Here is a 15,225-nt window from a genome sequence, read left to right as displayed (position 1 = left end):
CTCAAGACACGATCTGTGAACTTTCTAGAACATTCAAACATGCTACTGGAGATGCTCCAATACTGCCTGACACACAATGCATTCCTGTTCCTAGGAGACATATATCTCCAGAAACAGGGGACAGCAATGGGGACATCATTTGCTCCCACATATGCGAACATCCTGATGGGGGCTTGGGAGACTGAGGTGATCAAGAGAGATCAAGAAGACCCGGATGGGCCGAAAATTAAATTGTGGTGTCGTTTCATTGACGACTTGTTCGTCATTTGGGACGGAGATGAGAACTCGCTGAAAATATTCATTGAAACCTTGGATAAAAACAGATACAGTTTGAAATTCACATCCACGACTAGCACCCATTCTCTGATATTCCTTGATGTGGAGATATTCATTAAGAACAATAAACTCTGCTCCAAAATCCACAGAAAACCAACAGCATGTAATAGCATTTTACACGCGAATAGTGGGCATCCAACCAGACTAAAATGGAGTATCCCTTACGGACAAATGTTAAGGGTAAAAAGGAATTGTTCTGAGGAAGACGACCTGAATGAAGAAATAGAAAACATGGGCCTCAGATTCCTCGAAAGAGGATACCCAATGGAAGTGATCAACACCGCAAAAAATCGTATGCATCTGAAAAAGAGAGAAGAACTATTAACCCCTAAGAATAAGAAATTAAAAAGAGATCGAGAACAGAAAACAGACCAGAGCAGTGGAACAACTAGACTTATTGTGGAGTACGATAACCAAAGCATACAAATGAAGAAAGCCTACAAAAAGCATTGGCCAATTCTTCGTCTGGATAAAACTTTGAATGAGAGCCTGACAGCAAATCCAAGCATTACATACAGAAAAACCTCTTCCTTAAGAGACATTTTGACACAAAGTCATTTAGAACCACGTAAGGAGAGAAAACAGAATTGGCTGACAACACCTGGCTTCTGGAAATGTCACAAATGTAAAGCCTGTGAGCATGGGGAAAATATCAAACATTATACATTACAGAATGGCAGAAAAGAAATCATATATGACCATATTACATGCGAGTCCAAATGTGTGGTTTATCGACTTCAATGTCCCTGTGGCAAATACTACATCGGGAGCACCATAAACAAACTTAAATTAAGGATATTGCAACATCTAAGGGCAATAAAAAATAAGGACCCGTGCTACCCAATGGCCACACACTTTGCTCAACATCATCAGAGTGACACTTCCCTTCTAAGATATTCGGGAATCAAACTGTGCAAACTCTCGGAGAGGGGTGGCGACCAACTACAAATGTTGAGACGCCTAGAGTCGCGAATGATACTGAACATGGGGACTGAGGCACCTTTTGGTCATAACTTGGACGCCGAACTGTATGTACATTTGTGAACTGATCAAATAACAGTAGAATGATGTTGCCAATTGAATGTGTAGTATTCCAAGGGAATCGTATAAGAACCGTCTAACTGAAGCTGGGAAGTGTACATGTTGTGAATTGTATGAAATGAGAACCGTTTAGACCAAAAGGACTCTACAAGCATTTATGGTGAATAGAAACTATAGGACAAAGTGATGTATAAAACATATGATAATACTAGAAAAAATGAGGAACTCAAAGGAGATTGTGACTTCACAACAAATTGGGGTAGCTGCATGAGAAAGAGTTGCCAGAATAATGCATATAATTACAAATGAAAGGTTGTGCTATACCGAGAGAATGATGATATGCATTACTAAGTCTTGGCTCCAATGTCTATATGATACTTTATTTTATTTTAGACCATTGCAGCAGCTTCCAAACCTTATTATATCCTAATAATTTGTTCCCCCGCAAGGCTTGCGAATGTATTACTATATGATTTCAGGCTACTACTAACCCTGAATTAACTTAGTCTTCAATCTCTGAATAATCCATTGAATGAGTATGAATTAATACCGTAAATGCTTAGATAGAGATGGAACTTATTGAAAAAAAATTTTGTTGTCAATACTTTATCCAATCCAATCCAATCCAAAAAATCTTTATTTCGGCCATTGAGACCATAAAAGATACATAAAAAGACATACAACTTTTAAATCAACATTTGATACATGTTATACAAATGGATACAAGTTTTGGGAGTAAGAGTTAAATAAGATAAAAATGAATAAGAAAGATACATCACAATTATATTAATTGAGTTTAAAATAACATGATTTAAAAACTTTGCCATAAAGGCTAAAATTTGGTTTAAGACAGTGGCCGGAACTATCATCCTATGTTGGTAAAGCCTTAATCAACTTGGACCTAATACGCCACATGGCGAACAGATATTTAGAGACTGCAAAAACAATGTGAGGAGAGGAATCAGATTTCAATATTCTGTAAGAAGTTGAACAGTTTCTTATTGCCATGTTTCTGCATAAAGGCACCAACCAATACTTCCTTGGAGACCTATAGATGGAGCAGAAAAACAGGACATGGATTTCCTCCTCATCACAGGAATTGCAACCAGGGCATAGTTTGTCCCCTCCATTGGTCCATTTACTCGTGAAGGATTTAAGGGGGAGGGTTCCGAACCGCCACTGTAAAAAGAGCTTCCTAGCTACGACCGGATAGATAAAATCCAAAAAAGATTCAAATTTATAGGTATTTTTGGATTGGGTAAAACAGTGGGTTAAAATGCCAATGCTGGGTGCAATACTTTATCGGTTCGATTGATTCATGGTACTTTACATCAATTTAGAAACACCAATATGCATAAAAGAACAACAGTGTAAATACTTTATTTTTGAATGTATAGTTCTGGATTATGACTAGAGTACTTTACGTTGATTGTACATATTAGTGTATATACCTTTAACATGTACTGGCCATGTATATACAATGCTGGGTGGGTTGGTCTAGTTGACCATGGAAATGGTAGAGGGTACTTACACTATGAACACTATTTAAACAAGGTCTAGACCTAGGGACTCTATGGTCCAGTGGAAGGCAGGAGCCGAAACGCGTAGACCGTCCTTTTTTGATGCACGTCACTTTTGCACTGGTGTGTGAATAAAAGAACGCTAAAACTATCTGTTGCTGTGCCGTGTCCTTTGATCTACATCGTGTGGAAAGAAGAAACTGTGGTAATATATATATATATATATATATATATATATATATATTACCTACTGGCGGTCGCCAGTAGGTATATATAGTTAGGATTTTTTCCTCTATGGGATTTTTGAAAATTCTATGTCTAATAACTTTGGCGTTTGTGGACGGAATTGGCTGAAATTTTCAGGAAAATGGAACATTTTGTTTCTGAGCAGCCCCTGAGAATTTGGGGGGGTTTCGTCAAGGGGGGGCCGAGAAAAAAGGGGGGTCCCAAAACGTGTTTTTAACATTGAGTTTTCCATAGGGCGGTTGGCCTCACTTTTAGCCCGAACGGCTGAATGGATTTGCACGAAACTTGGCAAAATTGTAGGGACTGGTAGCCCGATGTGCCTTTGCTAGGTCTCAATATATGTGCTCCAGTGGATTTTGAGAAATTAACGTTCAAAAAAAGATATATATCTGTAACAGCGGACCGGGCAGCGCTCCAGTTCGCGTACTTTTCGCGTTACGGAGCTTTGTGAAGCGAAGCTGATTGGTTCTCCGGCGTCTGTAAACATTCCAAACAGTCCGTAGCGGCCGCCATCTTGTCTCTCGGTAGGATCGAGAGACAAGAGGAGGCCAAAGCGAAGGGGCAAATGACCATAAGGGGGCATAGTAGATCCTCGCTGACCCCCTAGGTTTGATGTGGAGGTTTTAAAAGGGCCCCGCGGGGCAAAAAAAAATAATAATAATAATAATCGAACGGCTGAATGGATTTGTACGAAACTTGGCAAAATATTAGGGACTGGTAGCCCGATGTGCCTTTGCTAGGTTTCAATATATGTGCTCCAGTGGATTTTGAGAAATTAACGTTCAAAAAAAGATATATATCTGTAACAGCGCTCCGCTTTGCGTACTTTTCGCGTTACGGAGCTTTGCGAAGGCGATTGGTTCTCCGGCGTCTGTAAACATTCCAAACAGTCCGTAGCGGCCGCCATCTTGTCTCTCGGTAGGATCGAGAGACAAGAGGAGGCCAAAGCGAAGGGGCAAATGACCATAAGGGGGCATAGTAGATCCTCCCTGACCTCTTAGGTTTGATGTACCATTTTGCCAAGTTTGGTGTAATTCCGTTCAGCCATTCAGGCTGTAGACTTATCTAAATGTCCTATGGAAAATTGCATGGGGAAAACACATTTGAAAGTGTTGAAATTTAGAACCAATTAAAATGTTACTTTGGTTTTGTATTTGTGTGTGATGAAAGTTAATTGGTTATGTATATATCTAAAATGAGAGGAAACCACAGCCATTTTGTGATACTACTGTCTGAGGTACATTTGTGAGGAATTTTTGGTGCTCAATTTCTGGTGTTTGGTTTACACAGTACTAACACTTCTCCTACTTTTAAAAAGGTGAGTTGTTAATTTGTAAGGGGAACTATGTTGTACACTTTAAGATAATTTGAAAAATGTTTTCTGTTATTTATTTACAGTCCTTCTGTTATACTAAATACTAAAAACGATAAATGAAAGTGATTATTTTTTTCTGCAATTTACAGCAAGCAATTTCAAAATAAAATGGCTCACAATGAAGAGACCGTGGCAATTTCTTTTGAATTATCCACTACATTTATTGAAATTGACAGCACCAATAATGAAGTATTCTCACAAGGAGGAGATGACTTGAATGATTTTTTGGATCAATCTCTTGATGGCGAATTTATCGAATGTTTGGAGACCATAGAGTTACAAGAATCATCATTGCAGACTTTTCATGAGGAGATTCCAGATGAGATGATTGAAGAGGAAATTCCTGATGAGGACATGTTACTAGTTCTTTCAAATTTTGAAAATTCAGAAGAATAAATTTATATTTAGAAATACAAAAATTGTTTGAGACATTATTCATTTTTATTTTTAATTTATGAGGTTGTAGCGAAGTGATTGTAGTATAAAATGAGACTTTTAGTATAGAGTGGAACATTTTTATGTTACATGGTAAGTTTACTCATATTTACTTCCCTTCTCCCACTATATTATCTCCAATGTGTATTTGACATCTCTTCTTCATCTCCGGCCTCCTTTCTCTCACTGTCTGTCTCTGATGCATCTTATCGCTGCCATTTTGTGTAATTACAGAAGAGAGTAAAATAAAATAGTTCGGAACGTGAAAAGGGGGCAAAGTAGAGTACCCCTCACCCCCTAGGCCTTCTCAGGCGGTCCCAAAAGGATCAGTTTCTGCTTTCCTGAGAGATTATGGTATGAGTTCCATATACCACAATAACTTGCATTACAACATGCAAGATATCTATCTCCTATTACCAACTTTTGGAGATATTCGCGCTAAGCGCGAATATCTCCAAAAACTAACACCTGCCCTGAGCAGTTCTTAGCCATGTTATCCAATGGGAGGTGGATAACATGGCTAAGAGCATTAGCTCGGTAATGCATGAATATCGCTGACTTTTTAGCGATATTCATGCATTGCGGCCGTTTTTTATCGCATTTGCGATAAACCTTGATAATAGCAAGGTTTATCTTCGATAATTTCTGACGATGCTTAGCGGTAAAAAATTCGTTGCTAAGTATCGTTAGCGATAAATATCGCTTAACTTTGGCAATATGCACCAACGTCTGTTAACGTTCGATTCGAAGGAAATGAGGAAGTGTTGAAAAACATTGTCTGCGCCATCTTGCCTTTTTTTAAATGCCACACTTTTGTTGTGCACGGCAGCCATTTTAGATGCCTTGACCAGACCCACTCTCTGCACGCTGTCGATTCGTAGCATGGCTCCCCACCCTCGCAAGCATCTTCCCCAGGCACTGCTCACCCCCGCTCTCTGTCTTATGCATGGGCAATAAACCTCCCCCCATCTGCGCTGCTCTTCCCTGAGAATCACACTCTGTGCCCGCCCGACACCTCCCTTTCGCCCTATTCACTACCGCACCCTCTGACACTCCTCTTCCTCTGTGTCTGATTGTCCAGGCCGGTCCTAGGCTATCAGCTAGCCCTGCAGATGTAGTTTATGGCCCCAGCTGTAAAGAATCACCCCTCTTCAAAGGAGTTATAGTAGATCAAGGCCCACACCCGATGAGATCCGTCACACCACACGTGTTCATACTATCTGAAAACCATCCTGTATTGTGATTGGGGAGGGGACCGAGCCTGAAGCGGAAGATTCCAGGGATGACTCTTTGTACATCAAAGTTTTTACAATTATGTGTCACATTAAAAATATATAGCACTCCAACAAAGTAGTAGGAATATAAAACTTTAATAACTTATAAATATATACAACAAAACAAAAAAGTAAAAACATTTAAACAACGAAGAGACCGTGGCAATTTCTTTTGAATTATCCACTACATTTATTGAAATTGACAGCACCAATAATGAAATAGTCTCACAAGGAGGAGATGACTTGAATGATTTTTTTGATCAATGTCTTGATGGCGAATTTATCGAATGTTTGGAGACCATAGAGTTACAAGAATCATCATTGCAGACTTTTCATGAGGAAATTCCTGATGAGATGATTGAAGAGGAAATTCCTGATGAGGACATGTTACTAGTTCTTTCAAATTATGAAAATTCAGAAGATGTTGCCTGGGTGCCGCACTGATTTGGGTATCCGGCGTGGGGCGTCCCGGGGGGTGGGTTGTCCGTAGCGGTCTGTTGTGCGAATAGTTCCAAGGCAGCAGAACGCGCTGAAATCTGGATGTCACGAAGGTGATGTCTAGTAAGTTGCCGCCCAGCAAATAACGGCGTGGGGCGCCGCGGGGGGGGGGGAGGCAGTCCAAAGTTCCGTTAAAAGGGCAAAGGAAAGGATCGGTGGTTTGAACCATCAGTCAAAAAGGGGAGGGGGGTGCAACAATTTTTCCTACCGGGTCACACTGTGCTTTCACCAGAACTGAGGTCTGCAGGATTCTAGTCATTCAAACTGAGGCTGGCGCCAGCATGGGAGCGCCGACGTCCCGCGGCTACAGTTTCGTCACTCCACGGGCGATCATGGCAGTCATTCCCCATCGGGGGTGTCTGCGGGGGTCGGGGACTCCCGCGGCTCCTCTAGAATCTTCAAGGTCGTGGAGGACTACGGTGGTGGAGTCAACCAGTGACCGGGCCATTTCTTTATGCTGGGCCCGCTCTTGCCAGGTCGACCGCCATTTTGAGAGTTCGGTAGCTACTGGCGATCGCGGGGTCAAATGAGCGGACGGGCTCCACCCTGCCGGGCGAGACGTTGCAGCATCGCCACAGTGGAAGAACCCTTTTCCGGGCGCCTGGAGCGCTGAGGGTGCAGCTGGGAAGCCTCCACCTGGGGAGGCGGGAGAGGCCTGTTCGCACCGTCTCTCCCTCCCAGTGCACCCCACGGCGTCTCGCTTGAGATTTGTTATGGCCGGACCAGGCGATGAGGACGAGAGGGGGGGGGGGTCGGAGGCATGTGCAAGACATCCCCCCCCCAGGGTTGTTGCAGCAATTATTCAAGAAAGAAGAAATGTCCCGTCCGTCTTTGGGCCGGACCTCCGGTGGATGGCGGCCGGACGCCCTTTGCTCTGGCCCCATGAACGGGTTCCTTGGCTCATCGGCTGCAGCCGGATCCCGTCGGCCCCAGCCCCCGGCCGTTGGTGGCCGGACCAGGAGAGAGTGTGGAGGGACAATCTGCAACTCTCAAGGGCCACCGCGGCCGGACTGGGAGAGAGAGGGGAGGGTCGAGGACACGGACATTCCCCCCCCCTGAAACTCTCCAGTGTTGTCAATCCCCCTGGCCGGGTCCCGCTGGCCTCGGCCTCTCCTCCGGCTACACCCTACGTGATGATCTCCTGGCCGAGGCGTGGCAGCAGGACCCGCCTTATATGTGTTGCTTCCGGCTGGGCGTAGCCGAAAACCTGTTGCCCTTTGGAAGTTTCTAGAATGGGGCGGATGTCTGCTGACTTCTATCTTTCCCAGTTTGCCGTTATTTGGCCGTGGCAGGCGGTGGGACAGACACGTTTTGGGGCAGTGAGGGGCGATGTTTTCAGGTTTCTTATTACGGGCTTACTTCTAACGTTTCTTGTTTCTAGGACAATAATAGGTTTTATCATTACGTATTGTTATCGTTTCTTTGTTTGTTATTTAATAAAAAGTTCATCAGTGGCCTACTGATTTTCGTTTTCCTATTCTTTTCTTTCCAGGTTGTTTCATGCTAAAGTTTCTGTTAACAGGATACAGTGATCACTTCGTTATTATTGCATATGTCCTTTTCACTAGGGGTGCTCTCTGGTCGGGCCAGATGACCTATCTCTAGTAAATGGTCCGGGTGAAACAGGTGCATCAATCAGTGGGGAGTAGATAGGCATGACAGATTACAACGGGGGAGAAAGGTCCGCATTACGTACCCTTTCACTACTTGCAAAGATTTTCCTACGTTTATTTGCAAACAGGGAATACCTCAAAAAAGAACTAATTCCCAAACAGTCAATGTTCGGACAATCAATCAATCAATGAGGAATGAAATAGGTACGACGTGTTAAAGGCTTGCGTTACCTACCCTTCACTATCTGCAAAGGGAGAGAGAATATTCCTATTCTTCCTCGTTTGCAGGCAGAGAAGATCCTTAAGAGAACCAACTTCGAACAATTCAATGCTCGATTCAAACAATCAACAAGGGGTACTGTGAACACAAATGAACGCCGCTTATGTACATACACATTGCTATTTTCAACAGGTTGTTCCTAATGTTTCTATTTTAGCGAGGTCAAAAAGAGATCCCATTAGTGGCCTACTGATTTTGCTCGATTCCTTTTGTTTTTTTACACGATTTTTCGCTATCTGCAAAGACTAAACAGAGTATTGCGACTCTGTGCTTGTTTGTAAATAGAGAATGAACCAAAGAGAACAATCAATCAAATGGAGAGAGAAGCAGGCACGACGGATTACAACGGGGGCAAAGGCCTGCGTTAACTACCCTTCACTATCTGCAAAGAGAGAGTACTCCTAATAGAAATGAGGGGCAGCATTCAAAGCAGATCAGTGTGCATAAACACGAAAATGTTTTTACTTACCACGTACTTGACATTCGACAGCTTATGATATTTGCTATTAAAAAACCATTGAAATTCACTGAAAAAACCATAGGTTATAGACCATATATAGTTAGGAATTAGCATTTACAAAACCTTGAAAATTCACTGAAAAAACCATAGGTTATAGACCATATATAGTTAGGAATTAGCATTTACAAAACCTTGAAAATTCACTGAAAAAACCATAGGTTATAGACCATATATCGTTAGGAATTAGCATTTAAAAAACCTTATTTTACTCACACAAAACCATTGAAATTCCATATATAGTTAGTTGCACTAAGTATATATCGCTCACCCGCAATCCACTGCTGATGATGTCACATATTACATCATTCATGACATGGTCAGTGACATCACTGATGACATCACTGATGACATCTCAAATGACATCACTGATGACATCACTGATGACATCACTGATGACAACATCCAGTGACTGTATGTTTCTGTAAAGTTAAAATGTGTCTTACATATTGAAGAATGAGTGGAAGTATAAGTGTCTGGACAAAGGATTTAGTAGGTGCATGACTGAATGTATGAGTGAGTGATTAAATGTGTCTCACTGAGTGCATGGGTTAGTGACTAAAGTGTCTTAATTTGTGCATCATTATGTCTGTTGTTCTGTAAACTGCTGCATGTGTTGATCAGTAGCTATATGATTAACTATATGGGTTACTGATTGATTGTCCAAGTATTTGTATGGGAGACTGAGTGTGTGTGTGGCTGGCTGGGAGGTGTGTGACTCTGTGCAGATCAATGTGTACTTGTATCAATGATTGTATAACAAGGTAAGTATGTGTTAGTATATGTTTGAAAATGTAAGGTGCTCTATGTTTAACTGTATAGACAAGAAAATGGAAGTGTCATTGATTCTTTACAGGACTGACTAGGTGTGTGAGTAACTCCATGGATGAGTGGCAGACTGTGAGTGTCTGTATAGGTGTATGAGTGCATATGATAGTGTTGTAAAGATGAGTGATTGTATGTATGAATGATTGTATGGGTGAATGAGTGAAGGTGTGTGTAGACGTAGGAATCAGTGAGTGCGTATGTAGTAACTAGTATTGGTGTGTCAATGGTTTCAAAAATTATATTCTGTATTTAACACTGGGTGAAACAGGTTATATTAAAATGTGAGGAGATGCATTGTATTGTCACATGAATGATATCATCAGTGATGTGGTCATTGATGTCATCAGTGATGTCATCAGTGATGTCATCAGTGATGTCATTTGAGATGTCATCAGTGATGTCATCAGTGATGTCATCAGTGATGTCACTGACCATGTCATGAATGATGTAATATGTGACATCATCAGCAGTGGATTGCGGGTGCGCGATATATAGTTAGTGCAACTAACTATATATGGAATTTCAATGGTTTTGTGTGAGTAAAATAAGGTTTTTTAAATGCTAATTCCTAACGATATATGGACCTATGGTTTTTTCAGTGAATTTTCAAGGTTTTGTAAATGCTAATTCCTAACTATATATGGTCTATAACCTATGGTTTTTTCAGTGAATATATATATATATATAACCTACTGGCGATAGCCAGTAGGTATATATAGTTAGGACCTAGCTACCATAGGAAATCCACAACATTCTATTGGGAATAACTTTTGCGCCAGTGGAGGAATTTGCGTGTAATTTTCCAAAATGTAGGCCAGCTCCGCTGCGCTCCTTCCCTGAAAGTTTCGGGGGGATTCGTGAAGTGGGGGCCGAGAAAAAAGGGGGTCCCAAAACGTGTTTTCCCCATGTTATTTTCCATAGGACGAATTGACAAGGCTACAGCCCGAACCGATGAATGGAATTACACCAAACATTGCAAAATTGTAGGGACTGGTACGCAGAAGTGCCTTTGCTATATTTGGTGAAAATTGCTCCAGTGGTTTTTACGAAAATTACCTTTAAAAAAAAAAATATCTATATGAGCTCACCGTACGCTTATCCATACGCTTACCCGTACGTGTACGTGCGCGTATCTCTCCGTGCACGAGCTCCATGCTGATTGGCTGCCACTGTCTCAACACTCCAAAACAGAAATTGTGGACAGCCATCTTGTGCCTCGGTAGAGTGAGGTACAGGAAAGCAGAAAAACAAATGTGTAGAACTCAAAAAGGGGGCAGGGTAGAAGCACCCTGACCCCCTAGGCCTGCTCAGGGGGTCCCACAAGGACCCCCAAGGCAAACATTTTTTTTTTTTTTTTTAAGTCGCGGGGTACGCGTACCGTACGCGCACGGTACGTGTACCCCGTGATTTAAAAAATATATATATATATTTTTTTTTTTGGGACCTGGAGGGTCCTTGTGGGACCCCCTGAGCAGGCCTAGGGGGTCAGGGTGCTTCTACCCTGCCCCCTTTGCGAGTTTCCACCTTTGTTTCACTGCTTTCTTGTGCCTTGGTTCTACCGAGGCACAAGATGGCTGCCAACACTTCCTGGTTTGGAGTGTTGACAGACAGTGGCAGCCAATCAGCATGCCTTCCCGAGAAAGCTGCATGTTCATTGGCTGTCAACACTTCTAACCAGGAAGTGTTAGCATCCATCTTGTGCTAGTGTTGACAGACAGTGGCAGCCAATCAGCATGCCTTCCCGAGAAAGCTGCATGCTCATTGGCTGTCAACACTTCTAACCAGGGAGTGTTGGCATCCATCTTGTGCTCGTTAGACTGAGGCACAAGAAAGCAGAAAAACAAACGTGTAGAACACAAAAAGGGGGCAGGGTAGAAACACCCTGACCCCCTAGGGCTGCTCAGGTGGTCCCACTAGGATATTCATATATTTAAACATTATCCGCTAATAGAATTAGCATTTAAAAAACCTTGCAAATTCACTGAAAAAACCATAGGTTTCAGGCCTTATATAGTTAGGAATTAGCATTTAAAAAACCTTTGAAATTCACTCAAAAAACTATAAGTTTTAGGGGTGTTATAGTTAGCTGGACATTTCACTCATACAAAACCATTGAAATTGCTCCTATATAGTTAGTTGTACTAACTATATTTCGCGCACCCGTAATCCACTGCTGATGATGTCACATATTACATCATTCATGACATGGTCAGTAACATCACTGATGACATCACTGATGACATCATCCACGTGAAAATCATATAGAACTTTTCCTTCTCTAGTAAAAACGTTCATCACTCTTTGTAAAATACAGAGTATTAAATTTGAATCCATTGACACAGCAATACAAGTATCTAAAAACCCACTCAGTGATTCCTAGATGTATACACACATCTAATCACTTACCTGTAGATTCAGTCATACATGCTGTCAATGAAAAATAAAACACTATCAAAAATACTTATACACCTATATCGACATTACACACCAGCACACAACCTATTCACATATGAAGTTATCCTACTCACTTATGCAAACAATGGATCATACTTACATACTTACTTAGCTACACACTTATACAAACACCACTTCATAGTAAGTCATACTTAGTGTATTATAAAATCATTATTACAAGTATACAGTCACTCACACAATCATTGAGTCCTATGTATACTTATACTGTCACATACACTGCCAAATGTTAGAATATGTAGTTTTAACTTCATATATCTACTGAATCAACTATTCACACAACTTTGGGCAGTCACACACCCCCCACCGAACCACACACACACATTCACTCTCCCATAAAAATACTCAGTTAACTAATTAATAACTAAAATACACTTTCACATAGCTAGTAAGCAACTGGATAACCAGTTTACACAACAACTGACAAAGTGATACAGATATTCACACAGTTTAGTCACTATCCACTAGATTTAGTGAGAAACTATACATTTAAAGTAAACAGTCAATTACACTGCTACTAAATCCTCCATCCAAATATTTATTTTGATATATCCACTCATTCCTCAATGCAAATTACTATATAAATAATGCATATTTAAATAAAGCCAACCACATTCACTGGATGATGTCAACAGTGATGTCATTTGAGATGTCATCAGTGATGTCACTGACCATTTCATGAATGATGTAATATGTGACATCATCAGCAGTGGATTGCAGGTGCGCGAAATATAGTTAGTACAACTAACTATATAGGAGCAATTTCAATGGTTTGGTATGAGTGAAATGTCCAGCTAACTATAACACCCCTAAAACGTACGGCGCGCAGGAGGGACCCTTCCATAAAGAGTTTGCAGTTTGGTAGGCACCAGTGGCAACACTATCTACTTTCCGAGTGAACGGTAACTGCAGACCGCCACCCGACCCACGAAGGAAACATTACCGCTGTACAAGCAGTCCTGCACTGTTAGGAGAGGCATGGACACTGTGCCGGTGCCTCCGGTGAAGCCCGCAGTGGGAAAGTGCGGCTTGGAAGTAGGGGCAAGCAAGGCAGTTTGTTATTTATTTAGGTTGCCCGTCACACTGGACCTACGCTCACAATCGGCCTTCCAGTCTATGTGGACATTAAAAATCGGCCATCCTCATCTCCTGCCCCAGCCAGACAACGTGCTGCATTGTGGTTATTGCAGTCTTCCAACTATAGCTGCAGTGGATTTGAGAGAGCACACGAGGTCCAGGTGTGTGTAATTCCAACGAAGGAGGGGCTTGATTGCTCAAAAATACCGAAGCAACATGAACAAACATTTGTAACGCTGGGCATTTGAAAAAGGAAGATGTTACTTCCGAAACGCGTCATGCTACACCAGTGATTAAAGCTGCCTACCTTGCTCCGTTGTGTCCCTTCCATTTTTCCGTGAGTGTGAAGATGTTCTTTGGTGATATATATATATATATATATATATATACACACACACACACCAGCACACACACGCCTATTGGAGAAAGATTGATAGATATGAGCATGCTCCAGGTCCACTCACACAGTGCTGAATTATTCAGTGCCTACAATCCAGAAAACAAACTTTAAAGTGTTAGTGTTATACATGTCATACACAAGACTTAGATTAAAATCAAAGGATTAAACATCATACCAATATTGTACAGCCAGAGAGGAGTCTTTCCTTGAGTGAATCCAGAATCTAGCATTCCACCAAATACGTAGAGTACACCCTGAAAACATAAAAAGTACAGAGACTTTAACATGTTGCAACAATTTTTTCTCACTATAACATATATATATCTTAGAGTGATAGAAAAATCAAGCGCTCGGTGAGAAGCACCAATTAAGTACAAGATAATTGTACCAGATTAATAAGGAACTACGGAAGATTGTAATGTCGATTTAGGTGTATAAGTATTTTTGATAGTGTTCTATTGTTCATTGACCGCATGTATGAGTGAATCTACAGGTAAGTGATTAGATGTGTGTATACATCTAAAATCACTGAGTGGGTTTTTAGATACTTGTATTGCTGTAACAATGGATTCATATATGATACTCTTTATTTTACAAAGAGTGATGGAAGATTTTACTAGTGTATGAAAAGGTGTATGTGATTGTCGCGTGGATGATGTCATCAGTGATGTCATCAGTGATGTCACTGACCATGTCATGAATGATGTAATATGTGACATCATCAGCAGTGGATTGCGGGTGCGCGAAATATAGTTAGTACAACTAACTGTATAGGAGCAATTTCAATGGTTTTGCATGAGTGAAATGTCCAGCTAACTATAACACCCCTAAAACTTATAGTTTTTTGAGTGAATTTTAAAGGTTTTTTAAATGCTAATTCCTAACTATATAAGGCCTGAAACCTATGGTTTTTTCAGTGAATTTGCAAGGTTTTTTAAATGCTAATTCCTAACTATATAAGGCCTGAAAACTATGTTTTTTTCAGTGAATTTCAAAGTTTTTTTAATGCTAATTCCTAACTATATAAGACCTGAAAGCCCACCAGGAATCTCCAGTATGCACCAGGGGACTGCATTGCAGAGAGGTGCAATGAAGCCACGGCCCTTTTTACACCTCTCTGCAACGCAGCCCCCGTGCATGTTTGAAGAGGGGGAACTAATTCCCCTTGCATACTGGGGGCCCTTGGGGGCCAACTAGCCCACCTTGAACCTCCAGTATGCGCCAGGGGGCTGCATTGCAGAGGTGTAATGAGGCTATGCCCCTTGTTACACCTCTCTGCAACGCAGCCCCCTGGCGCGTTTGCAGAGGGGGAA

General features: G+C 41.5%; 1 protein-coding gene across 1 annotated transcript in view; it reads right to left on the bottom strand.

Moving 5' to 3' along the window:
* The window catches only part of LOC144823501 (kelch domain-containing protein 1-like), a 348,734-nt gene that overhangs the window by 231,759 nt on the left and 101,750 nt on the right, over positions 1–15,225 (bottom strand). The window contains exon 4 of the mRNA XM_078682075.1: positions 14,088–14,166. Coding sequence (XP_078538201.1) covers positions 14,088–14,166 — 79 coding nt within the window. The remainder of the gene's footprint in view (positions 1–14,087; positions 14,167–15,225) is intronic.

This window comes from Lissotriton helveticus, chromosome 3_1 (assembly GCF_964261635.1).
Source record: "Lissotriton helveticus chromosome 3_1, aLisHel1.1, whole genome shotgun sequence".
Lineage (NCBI taxonomy): Eukaryota > Metazoa > Chordata > Amphibia > Caudata > Salamandridae > Lissotriton > Lissotriton helveticus.
Note: the sequence above shows the minus strand (reverse complement) of the source record. Positions and strands in the feature narration are given on the sequence as shown.